We start from the raw sequence: 26,875 nt of genomic DNA on the forward strand, positions 1-26,875 counted from the left end.
ATAGTTAATTACATAAGCTCATGATCTGCCATATGCCCAGTCTGACAGTTACTGGATTCAGCTAAGTGGGGCAGTAGAGGTGCTACCAGGCCATACTTTATGTTGGTCCTTAGAAGTTCCCACACAGATAATACTGTGCACTTACAATCCTCGGTACTTCTACGATGTTTCAAGAGAAGGGTACTGGTGTATAAGCCTTTGACATGACATAGGCAGCAGGAGGTTTCCTTGCCAATGTTTGTCATGCCATGAATTTCTTGGGATCTGCAGTCAATGTGCCAGTCTCCTGTGGTATACAGGTTGAAATTCCCTCATCCAAAATGTTTGGGGCTGAAAGCATTTCAGATTTTGGAATGTATAATAAGATAGCTTGGGATTGCCATTATTTCCAATTCCGAATTTATGTGCTACTGGTAAGCAATCTTTGTCTTACATTGATACATCGCATATATGTACTGATGTAGCAATTCAATGTATTAGACTTTCATCAGCGATGATCTTGGCAAACTCATCAGCCAACTTCACTGCTACATCATGGTCAACAGATGCCTTGTCACCAAAAAATCTTTAAAAATCTAATGCCATGCCATTTCTTAAATTTCTGCAATCAGCCTGCTGGATATTCATAATTACCTTCAATTTTCAGTTTGTCATGATAGATCTTTCCTTGTTTCATGATCACCATATCATTAAGTACATATGTTCACTCTGACGCTGATGAATCCATTCTTTCAATACATATTTGAGATCTTTATTTTTCACTTTATCCAGTGTTTTCCTATTTTTCATTAACTTCTGTTCAGTACATATGTGAAGTCACTTTTCGAAACTGTCTGTAGTGCACAGAGATCTGTGCATTGCCTGGGAAACTTCCCAGGATTTCATGAATTGTCCATCCGTGACCTCATGTCAGCACTCAAAAAAATTACGGATTTTGGAATTTCGGATAATTGATACAGAACCTGTATCACCTCCTGACTGTTTATCATTGTGTCTCTGTCTGGTGGATTTGGCCTACTGGTGGTACAGGATAGCAATGCAATTATGATTCGGTATTTTTTGATTTTATGATTTTTTTAAATAAGCATCTTTCCAAATAGAGCTCGACTCATCTATGGGGCTTCTCTTTCACTTTTGGCACCAGTTCATAGATACTGACAAGAACTCAGTCAGGCTAATTTAGCAAGATGATCCTTTGGCTTTGTCAAATCTGCTGCTTGCGTCAATGCCGGTGTTCTATCAACGATTTTATTTGCACTACAGAATCAGTCTAACCAGCAGCAGCTAAATGTTTCAGCTTTTTTTCTCAGCCGCTGAAAATCGTGTGCCAATAAATAATTGATTAACAACGAAAAGGAAGACTAAATTACTGGGGTGAATTCACTACCAAAGCAGGTACAGAAAGAAAAATTAAAGGAAAAAAAAATTAGATTTAGTGAGGAAGAAAATTATTACAAGTTAAACTTAGCTCTCCTACAAAAATCAGTATCTGGAGGAACATAACTCTCCAGTCTGTAAGAATTAATTCTAAGAGACAGTGTGCGCTGTAACTCTAAATAAATATAAACATGCTGAAAATGGCAACATTTCACTTTTTGTAGTAAGTTTAACATTGAATGTACCATTCAAATATAGCAACTTTACAAATGTAATGAAACACCACTTCTGAGAACCCAACAACAGCACCCTGCACACTCTGGATGTTACTTCTAATCTGTATTTCACTTATGATAAAGTTACTGTTCCATTTACACATAAATTAAAAGTGCACATCATTAAATCACTACTAATTTGATTGAAAAACTTGGCCTAATAACCTCACCAAATAGAATAGTCTGATTAAACTTGCTGAAGTCATCTGCCATCCATGTACATCCATCTCAATAGGCTTTTTAGTATTGGTGGCATTGATTGTATGATGGGTCAAGTTGAAATTAGTAATATATCAGATAATGTTATCAATTGAGACAGGTATTACCACCAAAGTATGAATGCCATGATACAACAAATTAATTACTGAATGGAAGAATCAGAATCAATTTACTGCTTTCAGTTTCTCAGATCTTTCAAACATAGTTTTAAGATGGATGTGGAAATGTCAAATTTTGCACAAATTCTACATCCTCAAATTTTTCCTAGCCCTGATTATGAGAAGAAATCCCTGGCTTTTGTAAAATTATTTACCTTGCTATGTAAGCAGAACTTCAAAGCTCATGTTGGGAAGATGCAAGGATTATTAAAAAGTGACAAAGCAATTTCAAGTTAGGGGTCCTAACTTTCTTCTCAGATCATAATCTCTTCCCCAGCACATGATTACTCAGAGAATGAGGATAGAGGTTATGTATAGCTAGAAAAAAGATAAAAAATAATAAGTTTTATTTTTATAAATTTTCTTTGAATTCAACGAACCTACAGAGTTTCTTAGAGTGGCATTTGAAATAGCCAAAATGTTTTCTTTTTTTTTCAAGCATTTCACTATCTTGCAAAATGCCAAAAAGCTGATAGATTCGGAATTTACAAAATATTGAAACTAGTTCTAGATGCACAACTACAGTATTGCTGTGTATCTATATCAACACATGTCAAACATGTCATTCTGTAGGTACATTATGCAGTAATCTAATAATGAAGTCAGATTTAGACCACCTTACTAACACAAATAAATCCTCTTACATAATTTTTATGCTGAAATATGGGCACCATATATCTGTAGATTAGACTAAATTATTAACCCATTAGGTTTCCCAAGTCTCCCATTTCCAGAAAACATCCAGCTAACAGCTTTGAATGTGACGTGTTTTGCTTTCCTGCTAAAATACTTTGCACATGGAGAGACAATTACACCTAATTTTTCCCCCAAAATTGTTTCCTGCAATGATCAGTGAACATTAACTTTCTTTCTCCATTTATACCACAAAGGGACCATAAGTAACCTTTGCCATTCAATGGGGTTCAAAGACATTGTTAATACAGTTCTCACAGAATAAAAAGAAAAACATTTTTATTTGAAATTTGCATATTTACCTTTTCTAAGTATTACCAATTCTTTCCATTATACATTTGAAAACTTTGACTTTAGATTTTATCTGTTTGGTGCTGTTATTTTACAGCATTAAAAGAATTCATTAATGATCTAAGGAGGAGATGCATATATGTTTAAAACAAAAGGACAGCATGAAATTAAATAAACCTTCATTATTTTTCACTGATTTGCTATATTTGAATAAGAACAAAACCCAACTATACCCAAAATATTCATTATTTAGAGATCACTACAGAGTTGCACTAATCATTGTGAAGATATGAAGACTCTTGATGAGAAATCCTTAACCTTTGTGTACATCCAAAATGATTTGGAGTACAGTATTATGAAGACATAATGGAAAAACATTTTTTTAGACAGACTGTACAGTTAAATATCCACCTCAAAACATTCTTTCAAAAACAGTGTGTGCAAATCATACAATGGTAATAATATGAATCAATACAACTTAGTGGCAATGGCAAACGGGTTAGTCCCAGCAGTAAATGTTTAGGAGAGGATTCTCTATCCATCAAACTAGAGAAATATAAGCACAGATGTAGTCCTTCATACTGATGTCACTACCCTTGCCTATAGAATTACATTCCTGCTCTACAGACAAATGTGCAATATTTTTGTGAATTTAGCTAACTTCCTCAGTGTACCGAACAGACTTCCACAAACTTCTCATGTATGAATAGCTGTGAGTAAAAGAACAATGCTCATTCCTCTCCATTACAATTCCTGCATTGATTTTAAGTTTTCCCTTTCACTAATTATTTCAAATAACTTTCACTATCATACTCACTCTGTACAAACTATACAGACTTTATTGACTAAACAGTCTTTTTTCCCCACCAACCAACATTTTCCAAACAGAATCACTGACATCTTCATTTAGTCACATTCCTCAACCTTCTGAACTTCCTCAAAAATATTCTTAATTTCTTAGAGCTGGGCTACACTTCCAGATACAAGTTGCTAAATTAGGAAATGTTTAACAATCATATTTTTCTTTCTATCCCTAATATGATGTCTTGATCTTTTAACAGTATTAAAATTCAACTGCATCAGCTTCATAAATTTGAAATAAAATTAAATATACTTCATTGGCATTCTTTCATAATTAAAAGTGCTATATTTTGCCATTCAGGTACAATAAAACTTTGACAAATCTTTGATTACAGTACCACTTTATCCTGTACTTAACTACTTTGTGATTTTTTTAAAACCAGGGAGGAATATTAAGTGTTTATAACATCTGATTTCAGATAATTAGACCACTAACGACACAAACAGATGCAGATTAACACCCAAACAAGAGAAAATCTGCAGATGCTGGAAATCTGAGCAACACACACAAAATACTGGAGGAGCTCAGCAGGGTTTCGGCCTGAAACGTTGACTGTGTTTTCTCCATATATGCTACCTGGCCTGCTGAGTTCCTCCAGCATTTTGTGTGTGTTAGACAGATTTACACCCAACTCTTCGTTATCCTTCCTTAGATATATCCAGCATATTTTTCAATATTCCATACTGGCTTTCCTGCAGCTTCTCTAATAAATTCAGATTAAAGGCAGTTTTGTGCTTTAGACATTAGCATGATTCACAATTAATTCTGGCTCTCAGAAGGGAAATGCAAGTGCATTTAATCCAATGTACCACGGTGCTTCCTTCAACCTACTACATATTCATTTCTATTGCCATTAGCAGATTTTCTCACCAAAGTGATCTTAGCTTATCAAATTTTATCTGTTTAATTCCTTTCTTATTTTCAGTGAACTAGTTCAAAATGACAGGCTGAGGGCCCTCCTTCTGGGTTTTAATATTCATTCAATATCGAACATGCTGCAATCTTTTATAGTGTTGTTACAGTCGGCCCTCCTTATCCGCGGGGAATTGGTCCGGGACCCCCCCGCAGATACCAAAAAACATGGATGCTCAAGTCCCTTATTTAACCTGTCTCAGTGCAGTGGTCTTTAGGACCCAGAGGAACCCCAGACTTTACTTAGCCTGTCTCAATGCCGTGGTCTTTAGGACCTGGCGCAGCTCTGAATCTGCAGTGTTTCTGTTCACGAAAATAATTACGATCATGATTGAAAATAAGGTGGAAGTAATAAAGCGATCAGAAAAAGGTGAAATGCCATCGGTCATTGGAAAAGCGTTAGGCTACAGTCAGTCAATGATCGGAACAATTTTAATAGAGCATGTGAAAGGCCCTGCCCCAATGAAACCTACAATTATTACTAAGCAACGCAGTGGTTTAATTATTGAAATACATATGTTTCTTAAGTGTTTTATATATATAGAAAGGTAAAATATATACTATATACTAAGAAAAATGTTTTACTAACTGATGCTAAATAATACCAGATGTACCTGTTCCGACTTCAAATCTGACTTAAAGACGGACTCAGGAACAGAACTCGTTCATAACCCGGGGACTGCCTGTACTTTTAAATCATCTCTAGATTACTTATAATACCTAATACAATGTAAATGTGATGTAAATAGTTGTTATACTGTATTGTTTAGGGAATAATGACAAGAAAAAAAATAGTCTGTACGTGCTCAAACAACAAGTGCTGGAGAGAGAACTTCCGAGTTTCCCTGATCCGCGGTTGGTTGAATCCGCGCATGTGGAACCCGCGGATAAGGAGGGCTGACTGTATTTGTAAGTACTGGGAACCTCTTATTTTCTCTCAAATTTCAAATTTCCTCTCAAAAAAACTATCAGACTTTTCTGTGGATTTTAAATAGATCTTTATAAATCTATTCACTGCTTCACTTAATCATTCTGCCAACTTACTTTGCATGAAGAGAGCCAAAAATATTATCTTGAATAATTTACAGGTCCACTAATTTATTGATTATCGTGCTTGTGAAATGTTTAAATAATCTTTAAATAATGTTTAAAGAATGTTTAAGTAATCTTGTAATGAACTCCCAAATAGCACTTGCAACTCTACATTATTCAGCAAGAACCCAAGAGAGAAGATGACAGACCAACAAAACAGAAGAAAACTAAACTCAGCCCCAGAAGTGACTCAATCGCGGTGAAATGCTTAAAGTTCAAGTTTAAATTTTACATTTAAACATTTGTAAAATCTTCCACATTTTACACTTTACAAAAGGTGAATGGTTTCATTTTGCATTATTAAGCATAATGTGTATTCTAAAATCACACCAAAAATTTTCAGCAAGCACATTAACAAGTAATAATTGGACACTGTCTTGGGGGCTAGGTTGAGTCTTTCAGATATATTAATCCAAATACAGTTTTCATGGTGTAAAAACTGTCATAAGCCCCCCCTAAAAAGGACAATAAATATCAAATGGCAATGTGCAGATTCTTATGACGGGAGAAAAAACTTAAGTGCTACAAACCTGAGTCTCAATTTTCATACCATGAAAGTCACTTTACAAAACATTCACGGCCTTGTCCTTTAAGGAACCTTACAGATTTTCAATTTTGTCATTTACATATTGAATTAATTTCACAACAAAGCAAAAAGTATCTACATTGACACTGACATGATTGTCAGCATGGATGTAGTGAGCCAAAGGACCTGTTTTCATGCCATATCTCTCTTTAACACTGTCTTTACATGATAAAAATATACAAAGTAATCATAAAGCTGGTTTTTCTTTTTTCCAAGCCACCTTCGCTTTTACTAAGTATTTATGGATGGAATGACAAAATAGTTGTTCTCAAAATTTTCTTTTTCTGCATGATTGGTGACTACTAGAAACTTTGTGGTCTAACTGGGCTTTTGAATTTTAAAACAGAATTATATGCAGCATAACAAATGACTTCACATTTCATAAACTCATCAAAAGAATTACATCTTCTCCCTTTGGAAGTTGCAGTGTCTTTACAAGAATTAGTTGTAAAATTTACAACTTACCATGAAGATAAAAAAGTAACAATGGAATTTACCTATACTGTACAAGTTAAATGGAAGTACCGTGGATTCTGGTTAATTGGGCCATCAGTTACTCGGGGCAACTCAAAGAACAAAAACTAATTGAGAAAATAGATGGGATTCCCTTCATTTATTTGGGACACCATGCTGCTTAATTGGGACAGGAAACTATTGCCAAATACTGTCTCACTAGCATCAGTAATGTGTACTTGAGTGGCCGTTAAACACTACACAGTGATTCAAGGAAAACAGTTTTTAAAATATCATCAGTGGCATGCGTTTGTGTTCAAAAAGCAACGATTTTTGTCACTGATAGTCGGCAGGAAATAAACAGTAAGACAATGTTTTGCTCATCGTGGTTTAAGCATTCAGGCATGGCGAGGCCAGAAACAGCCAGGATGAAAATGAAACAATTTCACTATGGGCTGACTGAGGATCAGTGGGACTAGGTGAGAGTAAGCATTCGGCACGGACTAAAAGGGCCGAGATGGCCTGTTTCCGTGCTGTAATTGTTATATGGTTATATGCTTATATCCTTCAAGTTAGAAACTACAAAGAATTTGAAGGTATCAACAATGATCTTGAATGTTACAGTGAAAATAAAGATTTGGAGGATGAAACTGTCGACAGCATTGCTTGAAGGTAGTCCACTGTCTGCATTGATTTTGTTCATTTACACTCAAAAGAATGTGATGCAGATTAATTCCTCCATTGATAAATACTAGAAATTAATACAGTTTTATTGTGCTGTAGTAGTATTGGTAGTGTTCTAATTTGTTCCCTATTTCACTTAAATGTATAATTTGTTACTTAATTTGTAATTTTTTAATATACCTTTTTAACTAATTCCATGAAATTTCAGCAAACTGGGCTGCTCAATTAAGCAGCTGCTTAGTTACATCAAAATGTACTGGCCCGATGTGTCCTAATTAACCAGAATCCACTAGTTTTATTAGAAGTAAAAAATCGAGAGATACAGCAACAAGCCCTTCAACCTACTGGGTGTCTGCCAATTAACAAGCACCATTATTGTTACACTAATCTAAACCAAACACATTACCATTCACTCCATAATCCCATCTTCTACCTCGTCATTTACACACTAGAAGCAATTTACAATTAACTGAACAATACTCATATATCTTGGGATGCGAGAGGAAGTTGGAACATTTGGAGCAATTCCACATAGACACATAAAAACGTGCAAAATCTAGGTGCACAAGAGGTGAGGATTGAATCTAGGTCACTGGACATGTGAGACATCACCTTTATTAGCCACATCACCATGTTACTCTGAAGCTCATATCACCCCCTTTAGTCTTTCAAACTTCCTGATTTCTGGTTCTGTTACCTCCTTAATAAGGTTGATGCTCCGTCATCTCTTTGCTCTTTTCCCATTACAAGATACTATCCGGCCAGACATAAACTTGTATCTTTTGTAATAAAAGTAAAATGCTTCCATGTTCAATTCCTATTTCCCCATTAAAAATCTCTTAATCTACATTTCTTTCAACAAGTTTTACCTCAATTGCCCTGTGAATTATCATGAGTCATAGAGAAGTACAGCACAGAAACAGGGCCTTTGGCCCACTAATCCGTGCCAAAACCAGTCAAACTGTCTACTCCCAACAACCTGTACCGGGACCATACCACACTATCCAAACTTCTCTTAACCACTTTTGCTGGTAGCTCATTACACACTCTCATGAGCATTTGAGTGAAGATGTTTCCCCTCATGTTCCCCTTAAACTTTTCACCTTTCACCCTTAACCCATAACCTCTGGTCGTAGTCCCCCAATCTCAGTGGAAAAAGCCTGCTTACATTTACCCTATCTATACCCCTCATAATTTTGTATACCTCTATCAAATCATTCCTCAATCCTCTAAGTTCTAAAGAATACAGTTCTAACCTATTCAATCTTTCCTTGTAACTCAGGTCCTCCAGTCCTGGCAACATCCTTGTAAATTTTCTCTGTACTCTTTCAACCTTATTTACCGTCTTCCCTGTAGGCCGGCGGCCAAAACTGCACCCAATACTCCAAATTAGGCCTCACCAATGTCATACAGAACTTCAGAATAACATCGCATCTCCTGTACTCAATACATTGATTCATGAAGAGTAAAGTGCCAGAAGTTTTTACAACCTTATCTACCCGTGATGCCACTTTCAATTAATTACCACAATATCATCCATATCATTGATACAGATGACAAACTACTAAGGACCCAGCACCAATCCCTGCAGCACACCACCAGCCACAGGCCTCCAGTCAGAGAGTCAACCCTCTACTACCACACTCAGGCTTCTCCCACAAAGCCAATGTCTAATCCAATTTACTAACGCATGCTGAATGCCAAGCAATTGAACTTTCTTGATGTCCCATATGGGACCTTGTCAAATGCCGCACTAAAGTCCATGTAAATCAACTGCTAAAAAAGATTATTGACTTACTGTTTTAACCAAGCTACACTACATTCTACAATCAATGTTAAGTTTACCTCAGTTTGAAGTATGGCAGCCCTCTGTTCCTTGGCAGTGAGTGATTCTTTGAGAACCTCAATATGTTGCTTACAATCAGAATTTTGATTATTCAGCGTCTCCAGCTTGGTTTGTAAGGCTAGAAGTTCAGATTCCTTCTTTGACAAATCCTGTTTTAACTGATCAATCTGTAATTTAAAAAAAAAAGCTGTATTTAGATTTGACGCTTGAGCCAAACCGAGATACAATGGTATCTTATCAGTGGAGGAATAGTATCTGAAAGGTGTTAACTTGGTCTTAAAAATTACTGTTCCACATGTACAAAAGTGGGATAAATAGACAAATTGATACAAACAGCAACTTCATCACATAAATAGTAATCACCTTTACTTAAAACACAGGAAAAATGATTACCAGTAGAACTTCATGCCCCGAAGTTCTGGAAACAGTATGAAAATAAAGTACTCAATATATTAATTTTGAAGATGCTACATCGGGCACATGGTCACGACTGATATCAGTATTTGTTTAGTGGTCTTCCCTGTGCTACAAGTATCATTATATGAACATTTGTGTTTTAAGCAGTTTGAAAAGTGATCACAAAGTCCTAATGAACCATGGCAAATCTGCTCAATTTAAACCAATCGATCTAGCAGGTTCAGGAAAAATGCAGCAAAGGAAACACTTCCATTGCAATCTTTGACCAAAATCAGGAATTTGGCATTTCCAAATTCTCAATGTTCATGAATTTCTCTTGATCATCCAGATTGTACACAACCAAAGCTTCTAACAGAAGGATGAAGGTAAAACGATCTATTTATTTCAGGGCCTGAGGGAAAATAAGTAAACACAAAAAATCCATGAAGCTGAATAATAACGTTGCATTCATAATTCAGTTACATCTAAAATCGTTATGTCAATTCAATCAGTGCTTAGAATGATGGGCTAGGAATATATTCATCCTATTCCAATTAATATCTCTGCTTCTGGACAATACAGAAAATTCTGCCTATATTTATATCTACTGTCTTTAAACTTTATTCTGTTTTAAATCTTAGAAAGGCCTTATATCAGAATCTTGTAATTAATATTTCTGTTTACATTTCCCACTATTTACTACAGAGTCACATTTATCTTTCAGGTTTTCATCAGTTTTGGTAGTCCTTTTTATTGACAATAGGAACTGAAACACCCCAATAACCTCTTCAAACAAAAGGATTCATAATTGTGGAATGTCCTAAGGTTTAAAACAATATAAACACATCTTAAAAATTATTTCAGAACAACCTGATGTTTATCAACTGAGTTGCGTGAGTCTTTCAAATCACGCACGTAGGTTTCCAGTCTGGTCTAATATACCACAAATCTACTGGCTCTATTATACCTGGGGTCCAAAACTGTCCTTTTGTGGAGGTAACCTATATTTATTGTAAAAGAAACAAAAACTACTGGGGATTGGAAATTTTAAAAAATGCTGGAATTACTCAGGAGGTTAGGCAGCATCTGTGGCAAAGGAGCAGAATTAATGCTTAAGGGCACTTAACTTCTTGTTCCGATGAAAAGGCATCAACTTGAAATTTTTAACTCTTTCTCCCTGCAGATACTGCCTAAGCCTCTTTATAGGCTAGGTTTACTGTTAAATTTCTACTATCTAAGATAAATTAGCTTATCTTTCACTTTCTCTTTTGAAACATTTTTTTGAGTATGTAAACTGCTCTATTGAAGGACAACACTTGATTGCTTCCACAGAATGAAAGGAGTTGTGTTCGTAATCCCCGGAGAACTCTATAAGAAGAACAATCTCAATCTCAGAATACCACTGGATGAAAATACATTATTTAGTTCATGTGGATGAGTGGAAATGATAAAGAACATTAAGAATCTCCAACTGAAATATCAGCTGTTTCTACTTCCACAGATTCCTCGTGACCTGCCGACTATTTCCAACATTTCCATGATCTACTCATTTCCTTTAAATATTTAATGATATATAACTCTTGCAAGTTCAAAACGCAGCTATCTCCTCCAGATTCCAGGCCTTTGTTCTCTAGTATCACATCTGGGCACAACTTTGAACTTGCACTAAATGCTTAGGTGTACAGTGCTGCTGTGAAGCAGAAACCACACTATAATAATGACACTGACATGTAAAAACATCTAAAGAAAAATAACAAAAAGTAATAAAGTAAATGGATTGTGATTTTCTCCATCAACAGCTTTAATTTTCCTGTCTATCAAAATTAAAAGCCAGAAAAAAAATAATAGGTTTGTGAATGAATGAATAGAAAATTCCAATCATACTTTAAAGGATACTGCCAAAAACTGAAGGCAGAATGCCAAGTGAACCATGCAAAAGCAAACTTGAACGGCAAATTTTAATGAAAGGTCATCAAACCTAAATATTTACTCTATTTCTCATTATAGACACTGCCTGCCCTATTGAGTATTTTAAATATTTTTAATTTTTAAATTAAGATGACATGATAGTATAGGCAATGCTCCTCTTTCAAACACCAAGAAAGACATTAAATGCCTTTTGCCTCATCTCCAAATGTGTGACCCTTTATAGTATAACCAGAGTGTACTTCAAATATTTAAACGGTCACGTGTGGCTCTGCTCTATTATAAAAGGTAGATAATCAGAATTTTATTTTTCTCCTTGTGTACACAGTTTCCTATTTTATTGTACAAAGAATGCATTATTAAGTAAATTAACTTCTTGTACTTCTGGAAGATGAACCATACAAAAAATATTTAATATAATTGATTGAACATTTATGCTACATCCTGGAAAACCATAATCTAGTTTGGTATAAAAGTTTTAGTTCAAAAGAAGCTACTTGCAAGATGTTGGGTTATTCAAATAAAAACTACATTGTCATTATTAAAAAAAGATGAAAATCATTTTGATACATTTTTATATATTGTGAAGTTTTTATTTTGATCGCAAGAGATCAGCTGCTAAGAAAAATAAATGTAGCTAAGGCGAAAACGCTAAGAATTATGCAAACTCACACTGCCAAACCATGCAAAATAAAACATTTACACTAGTGTCTGTCATTAGATGCCTGTGATTACATATCTGTAAATATAAATGCAGAATGGAAGCTTGATATGAATAATGAGCAGTAGAGAGGAACTACAAAGATTCAAGATTTTTAATACATAAGTGATTATAAAAATTAGACCTGCATATAACTATAACATTATTTAGAATTTTGCAGAAAACTGTTTTCAACATTATTTTCTATTTGATATAAACATAATTTCAGCCTTGACGTTTTTATTGTTATTCCGGACATACATGTTGGAAACAATACCTACTACAGCCATGTTGTTCAGCAGTGGTACAAATTCTTCAGAGAGTGGACTGGGTACCGACAAAGGTGACAGCTTTGACTTTCATGACAAATGCTGAATGTGCATCCCATTACACTCTACTTTTCTTGGAGTTGTTAGAAAGGTTTTAGAGGAGTCAAGTGGTAAAATCACTTGTCATAGAATATCCAGCTACTTACATAACTTTGAACTCACAGACATTTTCTGACCAATCATGTCTCCCCTGATGTTAATGGCAGGGTTGCTTGGCAATTACCTGTAACTTGAAGTAGTGCTTGTGCTACCTGGTACTTATATGCTTGAGGCTGAATGTTGTCCAGGTAATGTTACATACAGGTACAGATTGTTCCATTATTTGAGAAATTACACAGTTCAGTGCATCATTTAACTTCTTCATCTCTGATCTCATGATAATCATTGAAGACAGCCTGGCTGATTACACAATCTTGAAGAACTACCTCACTGATGTCCCAGGCTAAGAAACATGGCTTCCAATAAACAAAATCATCTTTCTTTGCCCTAGATATGACTTCAGCAGTAGAGAGCTTCCTCACCCACTCAGTCTACTGGATGCCAAACAATCGAAAATCCTGTCTTGATGGCAAGGACTGAGATTTGGAGTTCAGCCTTAATCCACTTTGGACAGTCTATAGTTGAGGTCTGGGGCCAACCGACCGGGCAGAACCCAAACTGAGCATCAGTGGGTAGTTTGACTGTGATGAAGACGAAATTGGATCTGTCCTTATTTTGTGGATAGCAAATAGCTCAGCAAAGCTTTTCATGCCATCTGGCAGACATGAGTATTGTAATAACTTGGATGGAGATGTTCATATTACTGTAGCACATATTCTCAGCAATAAGCTACAAAGTTGTTGAAAACTATGGTTTTTATTTTACATATTGCCCTCGACCATTCCTTATTACCAGAGTGATTTAACATATTAATGTTTTATTTACAAGAACAGTTGTTTGCAACTCCTTAGGAATAAAATTTATTCTGGGGCTATCATTGACTGTTAACCAGAGATCATTTTCATTCTGTATTAATAGATTTGTGCAAAACCATGTGAATGCAATTTGCCCCAGTTCAAATTCTGAGGGGCTAAACAGCTACTTCTTGTTTCTTTGTTCACAAGCTCAAAGTGAACAGATTGAAACCTCAAGCAATGATCAATTCCTCAAAAAGCCAAGAAGAATTATCCAGCTGAAAACATTGGCTAAATAAAAAATCACTCATGCCATTCTTTTCATTCATAACTGAATTCTGTCATTCCTGAGAAAAGGACATTCACGGAGCTTCGTCCTGTCATAATTCATTCATCTAGAAGCCCTTGGCTACTGCATCTTTCCTGACTTCCATATACTCACCCCCTTCTTGCACATGCTCCCAGTCAAATTCCAGTCCGCAGATAAAAAGGGCCACATTCCCCAGTTCCACTCACACACCTAATCATAGTCCAGACCGTGGGCTCCAGCAGGAAGTACTGTGAAATAACCTCTTTTCAAATTGAAATGTCAATAGAAATTTGTCTCCATCTTAAACTTACTCCCTGACAGCATGCAAATTGTGATATCAATTAATAGGTCTATAACGGAACCAGCCTCAATGAAATCTGGCCTCAGACCAAACTGCAATATCAGTCCAAAGAGAAGGACTGATAAAGGTTTAAAAAGGAGAGGCGCCAAAGTTTTAAAAAGGAGAGGAAGTTTTCAACGGTTATTTAAATGGCAGCAAGAGGCAGAGAGGGAAGAGGTAAAAGAAGCTCAGAGAGAAGCTGTTTTTTTTTTAAACTGATCGCGACAAAGAGGCTAGACTGTGCAGGTGCGTGACGTAGCGCACCAAAGGTTTAAAAAGAAAGACCGCCATATACAGCGGCTATCATCGGAGTGGACTGAGGCAGAGTGGGTCGGCTTTGGCTCAATCAGGCTTCGGCGAGAACAGGCACAATTGCGCAAGCGCTTGAAAGTCGGCCCGTGCGGCAGCGGGAGAATTTAAATAGCGAGCAGAAGCTGAGTACGAGCTTCACTCCAGGTGAGGTAAGGCCGGGTAAGCTCCTTTGATTAATTTAATTAGCTTAGGAGTAGGTAATGGAGGCAGCAGTTAGGGCAGTTGAGTGCTCCGTTTGCAGTATGTGGGAAGTCAGGGCGAGCACAGCCGTCCCTGATGACTACACCTGCAAAAGGTGCATCCAGCTGCAGCTCCTGACAAACCGTGTTAGGGAACTGGAGCTGGAGCTGGATGAACTTCAGATCATTCAGGAGGCAGAGGCAGAAATAAACAGGAGTTTCAGGGAGATAGTCACCCCTAGGAGTCAGGAGACAAGTAGTTGGGTGACTGTCAGGAGAGGGAAGGGGAATAGACAGGAAGAGCAGAGCACCCCTGTGGCCGTTCCCATCAACAACAAGTATACCGTTTTGGATACTGTTGGTGGGGACGACCTACCAGGGACAAGTTGCAGTGGTTGCGTCTCTGGCACCAAGACTGGACCCTCAGCTCAGAAGGGAAGGAGGGAAGAGATGAGAGCAGTGGTGTTAGGGGATTTGATATTTAGGGGGACAGATAAGAGGTTCTGTGCAAGAGATCGAGAATCCCAGATGGTCTGTTGCCTCCCTGGTGCCAGGGTCCGCGATAGATCAGATCGAGTTCTCAGTATTCTCAAGAGGGAGGGTGAGCAGCTGGATATCGTGGTCCATGTAGGGACCAATGACGTGGGTAGGAAGAGTGAAGAGGTCCTAAAAGGTAAGTTTAGGGAGCTAGGTGCCAAGGTAAAGGACAGGACCTCCAAGATAGCAATCTCAGGATTGCTACCAGTGCTACATGCAGGTGGGTTTAGAAGTAGTAAGATAGTGCAGATTAACATGTGGCTGAAGACATGGTGCAGGAGGGAGGGCTTCAGATCTATAGATAATTGGGCAGTTTTCCAGGGAAGGTGGGACCTGTTCAAGCGGGACGGTTTATATCTGAACTGGAGGGGGACAAATATTCTTGCAGGTAGGTTTGCTAGAGAGGCTCCAGTGGATTTAAACTAGATACGAGGGGGGAGGTGAACCAGAGTGAAGGAACAGATGTATGGGAGAAAGAAGAAAAAGAAGACAGTAAAGTTCTTTGTACTGTTAGAGATAAACAGAGAGGAACAGGTGGAGAATTTCTTAAATGCATTTATTTTAATGCTAGGAGCATTGTAAGAAAGGTGGATGAGCTTAGAGCATGGATTGATACCTGGAAATATGATGTTGTAGCTATCAGTGAAACATGGTTGCAGGCGGGATGTGATTGGCAACTAAATATTCCTGGATTTCGTTGCTTCAGGTGTGATAGAATCGGAGGGACAAGAGGGGGAGGTGTTGCATTGCTTGTCAGAGAAAATATTACAGCAGTGCTCTGGCAGGATAGATTAGAGGACTCGTCTAGGGAGACTATTTGGATGGAAATGAGGAATGGGAAAGGTGTAGTAACACTTATAGGACTGTATTATAGACCACGTAATGGGGAGCGAGAATTGGAGGAGCAAATTTGCAAAGAGATAGCAGATATTTGTAGTAAACACAGGGTTGTGATTGTGGGAGATTTTAATTTTCCACACATAGACTGGGAAGCCCATACTGTAAAAGGGATGGATGGTTTGGAGTTTGTAAAATGTGTGCAGGATAGTTTTTTGCAGCAATACATAGAGTACCGACTAGAGAAGGGGCAGTGTTGGATCTTCTGTTAGGGAATGAAATAGGTCAGGTGACGGAGGTAAGTGTTGGGGAGCACTTCGGGTCCAGTGATCACAATGCCATTAGTTTCAATATAATTATGGAGAAGGATAGGACTGGACCCAGGGTTGAGATTTTTGATTGGAGAAAGGCTAACTTTGAGGAGATGCGAAAGGATTTAGAAGGAGTGGATTGGGACAATTTGTTTTATGGGAAGGATGTAATAGAGAAATGGAGGTCATTTGAAGGTGAAATTCTGAGGGTACAGAATCTTTATGTTCCTGTTAGGTTGAAAGGAAAGGTTAAAAGTGTGAGAGAGCCATGGTTTTCAAGGGATATTGGAAACTTGGTTAGGAAAAACAGAGATATCTACAATAAATATAGGCAGCATGGAGTAAATGAGGTGTTCGAGGAATATAAAGAATGTAAGAAGAATCTTAAGAAAGAAATTAGAAAAGCTAAAAGAAGATATGAGGTTCCTTTGGCAAGTAAGGTGAAAATAAATCCGAAGGGTTCTACAGTTATATTAATAGCAAAAGGATAGTGAGGGATAAAATTGGTCCCTTAGAGAATCAGAGTGGACAGCTATGTGTGAACCCGAAAGAGATGGGGGAGATTTTGAATAATTTCTTTTCTTCAGTATTCACTAAGGAGAAGGATATTGAATTGTGTAAGGTAAGGGAAACAAGTAGGGAAGTTATGGAAACTATGACGTTTAAAGAGGAGGAAGTACTGGAGCTTTTAAGGAATATAAAAGTGGATAAATCTCCGGGTCCTGACAGGATATTCCCTAGGACCTTGAGGGAGGTTCGTGTAGAAATAGCAGGGGCTCTGACAGAAATATTTCAAATGTCATTAGAAATGGGGATGGTGCCAGAGAATTGGCATATTGCTCATGTGGTTCCATTGTTTAAAAAGGGTTCTAAGAGTAAACGTAGCAATTATAGGCCTGTCAGTTTGACGTCAGTGGTGGGTAAATTAATGGGAAGTCTTCTCATTATCTGTATAGACAGGGTCTGATTAGGAACAGTCAACATGGATTTGTGCGTGGAAGGCCATGTTTGACAAATCTTATTGAATTTTTTGAAGAGGTTATGAGGAAAGTTGACGAGGGTAAAGCAGTGGATGTTGTCTATATGGACTTCAGTAAGGCCTTTGACAATGTTCCGCATGGAAGGTTAGTTAGGAAGGTTCAATCGTTAGGTATTAATATTGAAGTATTAAAATGGATTCAACAGTGGCTGGATGGGAGATGCCAGAGAGTAGTGGTGGATAACTGTTTGTCAGGTTGGAGGCCGGTGACTAGTGGTGTGCCTCAGGGATCTGAACTGGGTCCAATGTTGTTTGTCATATACATTAATGATCTGGATGATGGGGTGGTAAATTGGATTAGTAAGTATGCAGATGATACTAAGGTAGGTGGTGTGGATAATGAAGTAGATTTTCAAAGTTTGCAGAGAGATTTAGGCCAGTTAGAAGAGTGGGCTGAATGATGGTAGATGGAGTTTAATGCTGATACATGTGAGGTGCTACATTTTGGTAGGAATAATCCAAACAGGACATACATGGTAAATGGTAGGGCACTGAAGAATGCAGTAGAACAGAGTGATATAGGAATAATGGTGCATAGTTCGCCGAAGGTGGAATCTCTTGTGGACAGGGTGGTGAAGAAAGCTTTTGGTATGTTGGCCTATATAAATCAGAGCATTGAGTATAGGAGTTGGGATGCAATGTTAAAATTGTACAAGGCATTGGTAAGGCCGAATTTGGAGTATTGCGTACAGTTCTGGTCACCGAATTATAGGAAAGATGTCAACAAAATAGAGAGAGTACAGAGAAGATTTACTAGAATGTTACCTGGGTTTCAGCACCCAAGTTACAGAGAAAGGTTGAACAAGTGAGGTCTTTATTCTTTGGAGCGTAGAAGGTTGAGGGGGGACTTGATAGAGGTATTTAAAATTATGAGGGGGACAGATAGAGTTGACGTTGATAGGCTTTTTCCATTGAGAGTAGGGGAGATTCAAACAAGAGGACATGAGTTCAGAGTTGGGGGCAAAAGTTTAAGGGTAACACGAGGGGGAATTTCTTTACTCGGAGTGGTAGCTGTGTGGAACGAGCTTCTAGTAGAAGTGGTAGAGGCAGGTTCGGTATTGTCATTTAAAGTAAAATTGGATAGGTTTATGGATAGGAAAGGAATGGAGGGTTATGAGCTGAGTGCGGGTCAGTGGGACTAGGTGAGAGTAAGCGTTCAGCACAGACTAGAAGGGCCGAGATGGCTTGTTTCCGTGTTGTAATTGTTATATGGTTATAACTAGCTAGATCAGCCTTTCCTCATAAGATATGCCCTCGAATTGAAGGAGTATCCTGGTAAGTCTCCTTTGCATAGCTTCCACAATCTTCTTATAATGCGGTGACCAAAAGTGAACACAAGATTCCACATTAGTCATAATGCATGATTTGACAAGAGTTTTATACAATCAAAACTTTACCAAGTGGCTCCTTTACTTAATCTCCCGACTAATGAAGGTCAACACACCATATGTCTTCTTAACCACCCAATGAACTTGTAAGGCAACGTGGAGGGATCTATGGACATGGTCCAAAAGATCTCTTTTCCACCACATTGCTAATATTCCTGCCATTAACATTGTACTCTGCCTTCAAGTTCATCTTTCCAAAATATGTCACTTCACACTTCTCTGGACTGAACTCATTAGTCTTCTTCTAAGCCCACATCTGCACCCTGTCAATATCCTTTTGTAACCTACGACAATCCTCTACACTATCCAGAAGACCACCATCCTTCATTCCACCTAGAAACACAGAAACCCACCCTTCCCCTTCCTCATCCAGGTCATTTATAAAAGTCACAAAGAGCAGGGCTCCCAGAATAGATCTCTGTGGAACACTGCTGCTCATGGACATCCAGGCAGAATAGCTCCATCTACAAACACTCTCTGTCTTCTGTGGGAAGCCAATTCCAAATTCTCACAGCCAATTTTCCCTGAATCCCATGCTTCCTGACATCTGGATGAACCCACCATGAAGAACCTTGTCAAACACCTTATTAAAAGCTATAAATCCAAACATTCACCCCTCTGCTTGCATCAAACTCTTTCACCACTTCCTCAAACAAGTCTATCAGGTTAATGAAGCATGACCTGTCCCTCACAAAGCCATAATCCCTATCCCTAACCAGACTATGTTTCTCCAAATGTTCATAAATCCTGTCTCTAAGAATCATTTCCAATAGTTTGCCCACCATTCATGTGAAACTCACTGGTTAATAATTCCAAGGATTATCCCTTTTTCCTTTCTTGAACAAAGGAATAACATTTTTCACACTCCAATCTACTCGTATTACTCCTGTGGCCAGTGAGGGCACAAAGACAATCGCCAAAAGTGCAAGAATCTCTTCACTTGCTTCCTGTAGTAACCTGCGGTATATCCCATCCATTCCTGGGGACTTATCTATCCAAATGTTTATCAAAATTTCCAGCACATCCTCTTTCTTAACCTTGACATGTTTAAGCACCTTAGATTCTTCTGCATTGACCTCACATTTTTTCAAGGCCTCTCTCACTGGTGATTCTAAATCAATGTATTCACTAAGGACCTCCCTTACCTCCTCAGACTCCTGGCATGTTTCCTCTTTTATCTCTGGTCAGTCCCATTTTCACTCTAGTCATTCTCCTGTTCTTCAAATGCGTGTAGAACACTTCAGGTTTTCCCTTAATCCTACTCGCCAAGGTCTTTCCATGTCCCCTTCTACCTCTCATAAGTCTCTTTTTAAGCTCCTCCCTGTCTGATCCTTGTTTCCTTCTTCCTCTTGACTAGATGTTCCAGTTCTTTTGTCAACTATGGTTCCTTCATCCAACCGTCCTTTCCCTACCTCAATGGGACAAATCTATACAGAACCCCATGCGAGTGCTCCCTAAATAACCTCCACATTTCCCTTAGAAAATCTGATCCCAATTTAAGCTTCCAAGTTCCTGTCTAATATTATCATAATTCACACTCCCTCAATTAAATACCAGTCTGCTCTAGTTCCTGCCCAAACTGTGCTAAAGGTTAGGGATTTATGGTCACTGTTTCCAAAGTGATTATGCACAGAGATCTGATACCTAACTTGGTACACTGCCTAGCAGAAAATCCAGTATGGCCTTTGCTCTGGTTGGCATGTCTACACGTTGTGTCAGAAATCCTTCTCGAACAGACCAAACATATTTTACCCTATCTAAACCATTTGCTCTAAGTATGCGCCAATCAATATTAGGGAAGTTGAAGTCACCCATGACAGCAACCCCTATTTGGCACCTTTCCTCCATGATATACTCCCTTTCTGTAGTTGTGATACTATCCCTGATTAGCAATACCAATCTCCAAACTCTTTTACCTCCCTCGCTGTCCTTTTTGCAACTTCTTTTAAAAATATAGTTATTTCTGTTTTTGCATGCTTTTAATCTATTCAATATACATAATTGAGTTATTTATTTATTTATTATTTTTTTTCCTCTCTGTTCTACATTATGCATTGCATTGAGCTGCTGCTGCTAAGTTAACACATTTCACGTCACATGATAATAAACCTGATTCTGACGTCTAAAATCCGAAACATCTAGCAGCCATTCCTGCCATTGTGACAACCAAGTCTCTAATGGCCACAACGTTATAGTTCCATGCTCAAGTTCATCAATCTGGTTTCTGATACTTCTCACATTAAACACATTTCAAACCACCCGACCGATTGCATTTATGCCCTATCCACTGCCTATCCTTCCTCTCCAAATCTCTACACCTTTACACCAACTGCTCCATTATCTGACCTATCATTCTGGTTACCATTCCCCTGCCAATCTCGTTTAAACCCACCACAAAAACTCTAGCAAGCTTTCCCACAAGGACATTGGTTGCCCTCGAGTTCAGGTGTAACTTGCCCCTTTTCTACAGGGTATAGTTTTCCCAGAAGAGATCCCAATGATCTACAAATTTGAAACCCTGCCACCTGCATCAATTCCTCAGCCACACATTCATCTGCCATATTATCCTATTGTTACCCTCACTGGCAAATGGCACAGGCAGCAATCCAGAGATTACTGCCCTTGAGGTCCCGCTGTTTAGCTTCTTACCTAGCTCCCTATACTCACCTTTTAGGACTTCATCCTTTTTCCTACCCAAGTCAATGGTATCAAAATGTACCATGACTTCTGGCTGCTCATCGCCCCCTTAAGAATGCTGTGGACCTGATACAAGATGTCCCTGACTTGACATCTGGGAGGCCATATAGCATCCTAGAGTCTCTTTCATGACTACAGAATCTCTTGTCTGTTTCCCTAGCTCGTGTATCCCCTAACAACTTCTTCTCTCCCCTTCAGATACAGACACAGTGCCCCAGACTTGCTCTCTGTGGCTTTTCCCTGATAGGTGTTTTTCACCCCTCAACAATATTCCAGGGCTAGCTTGCAAAACAGTTTCCCTAGATCTGTCCTTACAAGTTTTTCTTTCATTTTATCAAATTGCAGTCTGAGAATCCATAACAATGAACCTCCTTCCAAGCAAAAGCTCAAGTCCCTTTAGAATCAATCACTGTCCCTTTCTCTGCCTCCTGTAAATACTATTCTTGGGCAACATCATGTAGTTTTAAATTTCCATGCCAAGACAGCACCCCATTCTCAACCAGCTCCCTTAATACACCACCCATCTGTGTTCTCAGCTTGCTCATTTCATTTCCAGTACTGGATAAACTGATAACTCATTTTATTAAAAACTAGTAAGACTGTAAAACTAGTCTCTCACACACACACACTCAACTGAACACCACTCCACACCCTTTGCAATTTTTGTTCATTTCTTTCTCAATTCCTGCTAAAACATTGTTTACATTTACATCATTTATTATATTGTAATTTGCCCTTTACTGTGCCTATTGTCCTGTTTATTAATTATTGTACTGTCTTGCACTGTTTTGTTCATTTTATGTAGCCCTGTGTAGGTCTGAAGTGTAATGTAGTTTTATGTTGTTTCATGTAGTCTAGTGTAGTTTTGTGTTGTTTCATGTAGCACCATGGTCCTGGAGGAACGTTGTTTCGTTTTTACTGTGTACTGTACCAGCAGTTGTGGTTGAAATGACAATAAAAAATGACTTGAATCTTGAAAGAAAACAAGCACAAGCTAAAAACCTTTGCCACCGAATCACCACAAGCTCCGTATCCTATATTATGACCAGATTTAATAAAGGCCAATCGTTTTTAAAATTCAAGCATATTCGATTAACTGTATTATTTTGAATTGCCATTTCAATCCCCATTTCTAAAGATGAATCCAAATCTATATATTCTCTCTACACCCATGACTGTGTGGCTAAACACTTGTAAGTTCAATAACATTATTGCTGTTAGAAGGCACTCAGTGAGTAAAAGTACCCCTTCGTGTTACCCCTAAACTTTTGCCCCCTAACTCTCAACTCATGTCCTCTTGTTTGAATCCCCCCATTCTCAATGGAAAAAGCCTATCCACGTCAACTCTATCTAACCCCCTCATAATTTTAAATACCTCTATCAAGTACCCCCCTTAACCTTCTACGCTCCAAAGAATAAAGACCTAACAGAGAAGGAGCTGGACTTATTGTGTACCGTTGTTGTGTTGCCACCTGGAATTGTTGTGCACCATTGGATGGTGCACGGTCCAAAAAAGGTGCGAGTGATTGTCTTGGACATTTTTGTTGTGATCACAAGACCCTGTTGGACATTGGTAACGTAGAACACTGCAAATCCAGTTCACTGGTTCATTGGCAAACCGACGGCGGGTGAGTTGATTTGCCTCAGTTGTAGCGAGAAATAGGTCTAGGTCGCAGAGCCATCTGTTTCAGTCACCCAGGAGGGATACAACAAGGTGGTGTGAGAATGGCCTCTGGGCATGCTGGAGTCTGTCTGGGTTGGGGCTATCCCCTCCCGTTGGTGCTGCTCTCCAGTGTTCGCTCAGTCGACACTCAAACTTGGGCTATATTTTTTTCTTCTTTGTGACTGTATGTTTTTATGAAATCATAACCATTGTGCTATATGCAGTGTTCAGTGTTTTGCACCCTGGCCCGAGAACAACAACATTACATTTGACTATATATATGGTTAAATGATAATTAAACTTGAACTTAATTTTTTTATTCTTAGTTTTTAGTTATCTTGTCAGCTCCACTTAGAAAAAGCTGCTTATACCAGGCTTATATTTTATGATAACCTGCACATGTAAGTACTGATAACTCATCTTTTTTTAGAGTGGAGACTTCATATTGTAAGATTTGGGCAGGAGCAGATTTGTCTTGAAATATCTTCAACAAAATATAATTTTGATTAAATTTAACGTTGTTGTACTACAGTTACTAAATTGATTTTAAAACTAACAGTAATGTAAGTATCGTCTTGAAAGTGAAGATACTTACAGCAACATCTGAAAAAAAAGAGGGCTGGACAAAATCATTTGGTTAGTCTTGTGCTCCAAAAGGCTGGCCTGATAATTATCATCAGTAATAGATGGTGTATAAAATTGTCTCAATGGAACAGAAAACTGATGACTATTGCTTGATTTAAAGTGGGTTTTTTTTTGGTAAATATATTAATTAAGTTTTTTGGATCTTTGTGTCACTGACAAGTCAGCAGTCAGTGCCCAACCTTAATTGCCCTCAAGTTGGTGGTGGTGGGCCAGCTTCTCAGGCTACAGTTCTTTTGCTGAAGATAGTCCCAACTCTAAAAAAAATCATCCTGTCCACCATCCACACCGGAGTGTACCAACAGCAAAATACACTGCAGTTACTTGTAGAAGCCTATGGAGCAACTTCCAAATCCAAGACATCTACAATCAGGAAGAAGAGCAAAAGATGCGTGAGAATGACAACTTTTCCGATGCATGTCCAAGGATTTTCAGGCAGTTCCAGAATTTAGACCAGGGGTTCCCAACCTGGGGTGCACTGATCACTCAGTTAATGGTAGGGACCCATGGCATAAAAAAGGTTGCCAACCCCTGATTTAGACCATGCAATGATGAACAGATTGTTGGCCAGAAAGAACTACAGTCTACAGATCAGTGAATTCAGAGGAATCAAGGACAGTAGAAGCGGACAGACCACTTGTGATTCGAGTTGGTTACATGTCAGAGCAAAGAGCCATAGATAACCAGTTGTCACTTGCTGGAGAGAGGGCAATAAATGGACACTGGCTTCGAGCAGAACCAATAAGAAGGCGCTAATGGTCAGTTACATGATCTATAGCCAATGATACTGAGATGCAACATTTGAATTTGTAAGGAAGTAATATAAAAGCTGAGATTTTCAGATACAAGATAGTGATGAGTCTGTCTGGAGACCCACCACTGTGGATGTGAAATGTCCCAATGACATGGAGATTCAAAACAGGACTACAAAGACCACATGGCCAGCAGAGACTGCTTTTTACTGGCATTACCTTTTCTATTCTTGGACTGTTGAGGGTCAGAAAAACTTAGTAGGTATGCACACAAGTATTCAGTTGTGTAAGTTCTTGTGTTCTTCCATTGAGACAATAAAGGTACTAGTTGATAATTACTGATTATCCCTGATCTTTATTGCTAACGGAGAGATCGCTGTAACAAGATAAAGGAAAAATAACATTAACAATGCTATAAATCTGGAATAATTAAGGAAAATGCTGGTAAACGGATAGTTTGGCATCATCTGTAAAAAGAAGGAACAAGTTAACATTTCAGGTCAAAAAATCTTTGCAAGAATGGAATATTCATCAATGGATTAAGATGGAGAAAGCAGTGTTCCTATGTACCTGTACCCTTTTATTTCCTCATGGTAGAGGCCTCCCATGAGTAACCTCAGAAGGTAACTGCAGTGTATTTTGTCAATGGTATATGCCATAGTCACTGTGTGATTGTAGCTAAGGTGAATTCTTAAAACAATAGCTGGGACAGTGTTGCATTTCATACATTGAAGTTACTTACATCAGTTCTTAATGATAACTACAGGAAACAACAGTGAAGTTTATTAGGGCATTGCACATCATTAGATGCATAGAACCTACTACATCATCAAGGAATTACCTTATTTTTCATGAACTTTGAATGACTCTTGTAAACTTCCATTTGCTTAAGCTCCTCTTCACGGTCTTCGGTACTCAATGCTCCGTTTGTCTTCAACATTTGGATTTCATCTTCTAGATCTCTGATATTTCTCTCCAATGAAGCTATCTTTGTATCCTATTAATAGGTAAACCAAAAACCAAATTTTGTGAACTATTAACACTACTCCTTTAGTTAAAGCATCTAATAATGACTATTAAATTTAAAATGCCTGTGACAATAACATCCATATTACAAAAGGCTATGTCATTGAGGACTGTAATACTATGATTTCCAGGACTTTCCCGATTCACCATTTGGGTTTTCCAGAAAATTTTTTTCTAAATCAATCTATTAAGGTGCTAGCACTTATATCTTCAGGCCCCATTGTTCCTACCCCAGCAAACATTGTAGGGAAGAAAGAACACTCAGATTCTAGGCCATCACAGAACCAGTTACAGGCTTGTACCATCTGCTCCAATGTTGAGCAGCTAATGCGACAAGAGTTTACTTTGGATTCCAATCTACTCAGCAGACCAGATCTTTCATCAAACCTAATCCACTCATATTATTATTGAGAGTGAGCTAGGTGGCGTGGCAACCCCAAATCAGCAACCCTCCAATTCACCAGATAATCAAAAATCACCAAACTCTGTTGTTACATTCTTGCACTTGTGGCTTTCTCTTCCCTTCAACCCTCACTCCTTTATCTTCACTCCTTTCAAATGGCTCTATAGTGGGCCACTATAATTTTAATGCCTATACAAAGGTTGCTAGAATGTTTAACCTTTCATATACACAAAGTAAAATCCCAATAATCTGTATTCAGTTTTTAAGAAATCCCAGAAGTTCAGCATCTGCTTCAAATAATTCTGTTTCCTGCACTCCCTTTAAACTCACAAGGAGCTGATTACTTCTCTACTGTTAAAATCACTCTTTTCTATACTTACTGTAAACTCGACAGGGCACCATTTCCCTTTAAACTTACCTGGTTCACTGGAAAATTATAACATTGTGTAACATCTTTTAAAAAAAGTGAATTAACTGTGTAGGTGTATGACTATCAATATGATCCTTCAATCCAGTTTTTAAAAAAATTCATGCCTAGCACTGAAGTCTGATAATGGAAATGTTACTGTGTCACTAAATTTGTCAAGATGTCTGCAATGCCATCTGTAATCTGTTCGAATCCCATGGGACGTCATCTTACTATTGTGCATCTAAATCTTTAATCATTTTCTTTATGTAAACAAAATACTCAGTGAAGTGTCTGGATGTGTTTACGTAAAGAAAGAAAATCAATATAAACATTTATGG

The 26,875-nt window shown here is 38.1% G+C and overlaps 1 protein-coding gene across 2 annotated transcripts in view; it reads right to left on the minus strand.

Annotated features, from left to right (window-relative positions):
• The window catches only part of LOC140741811 (ERC protein 2), a 767,514-nt gene that overhangs the window by 558,995 nt on the left and 181,644 nt on the right, over positions 1–26,875 (minus strand). For both annotated transcript variants that reach the window (XM_073072223.1, XM_073072222.1), the window contains 2 exons: positions 25,541–25,696; positions 9,448–9,615 (listed from right to left, as the gene is read on the minus strand). In XM_073072223.1, the coding sequence (XP_072928324.1) occupies positions 9,448–9,615; positions 25,541–25,696 (324 nt within the window). The remainder of the gene's footprint in view (positions 1–9,447; positions 9,616–25,540; positions 25,697–26,875) is intronic.

The sequence above is a fragment of the Hemitrygon akajei genome, chromosome 19 (assembly GCF_048418815.1).
Source record: "Hemitrygon akajei chromosome 19, sHemAka1.3, whole genome shotgun sequence".
In the NCBI taxonomy this organism is placed as follows: domain Eukaryota; kingdom Metazoa; phylum Chordata; class Chondrichthyes; order Myliobatiformes; family Dasyatidae; genus Hemitrygon; species Hemitrygon akajei.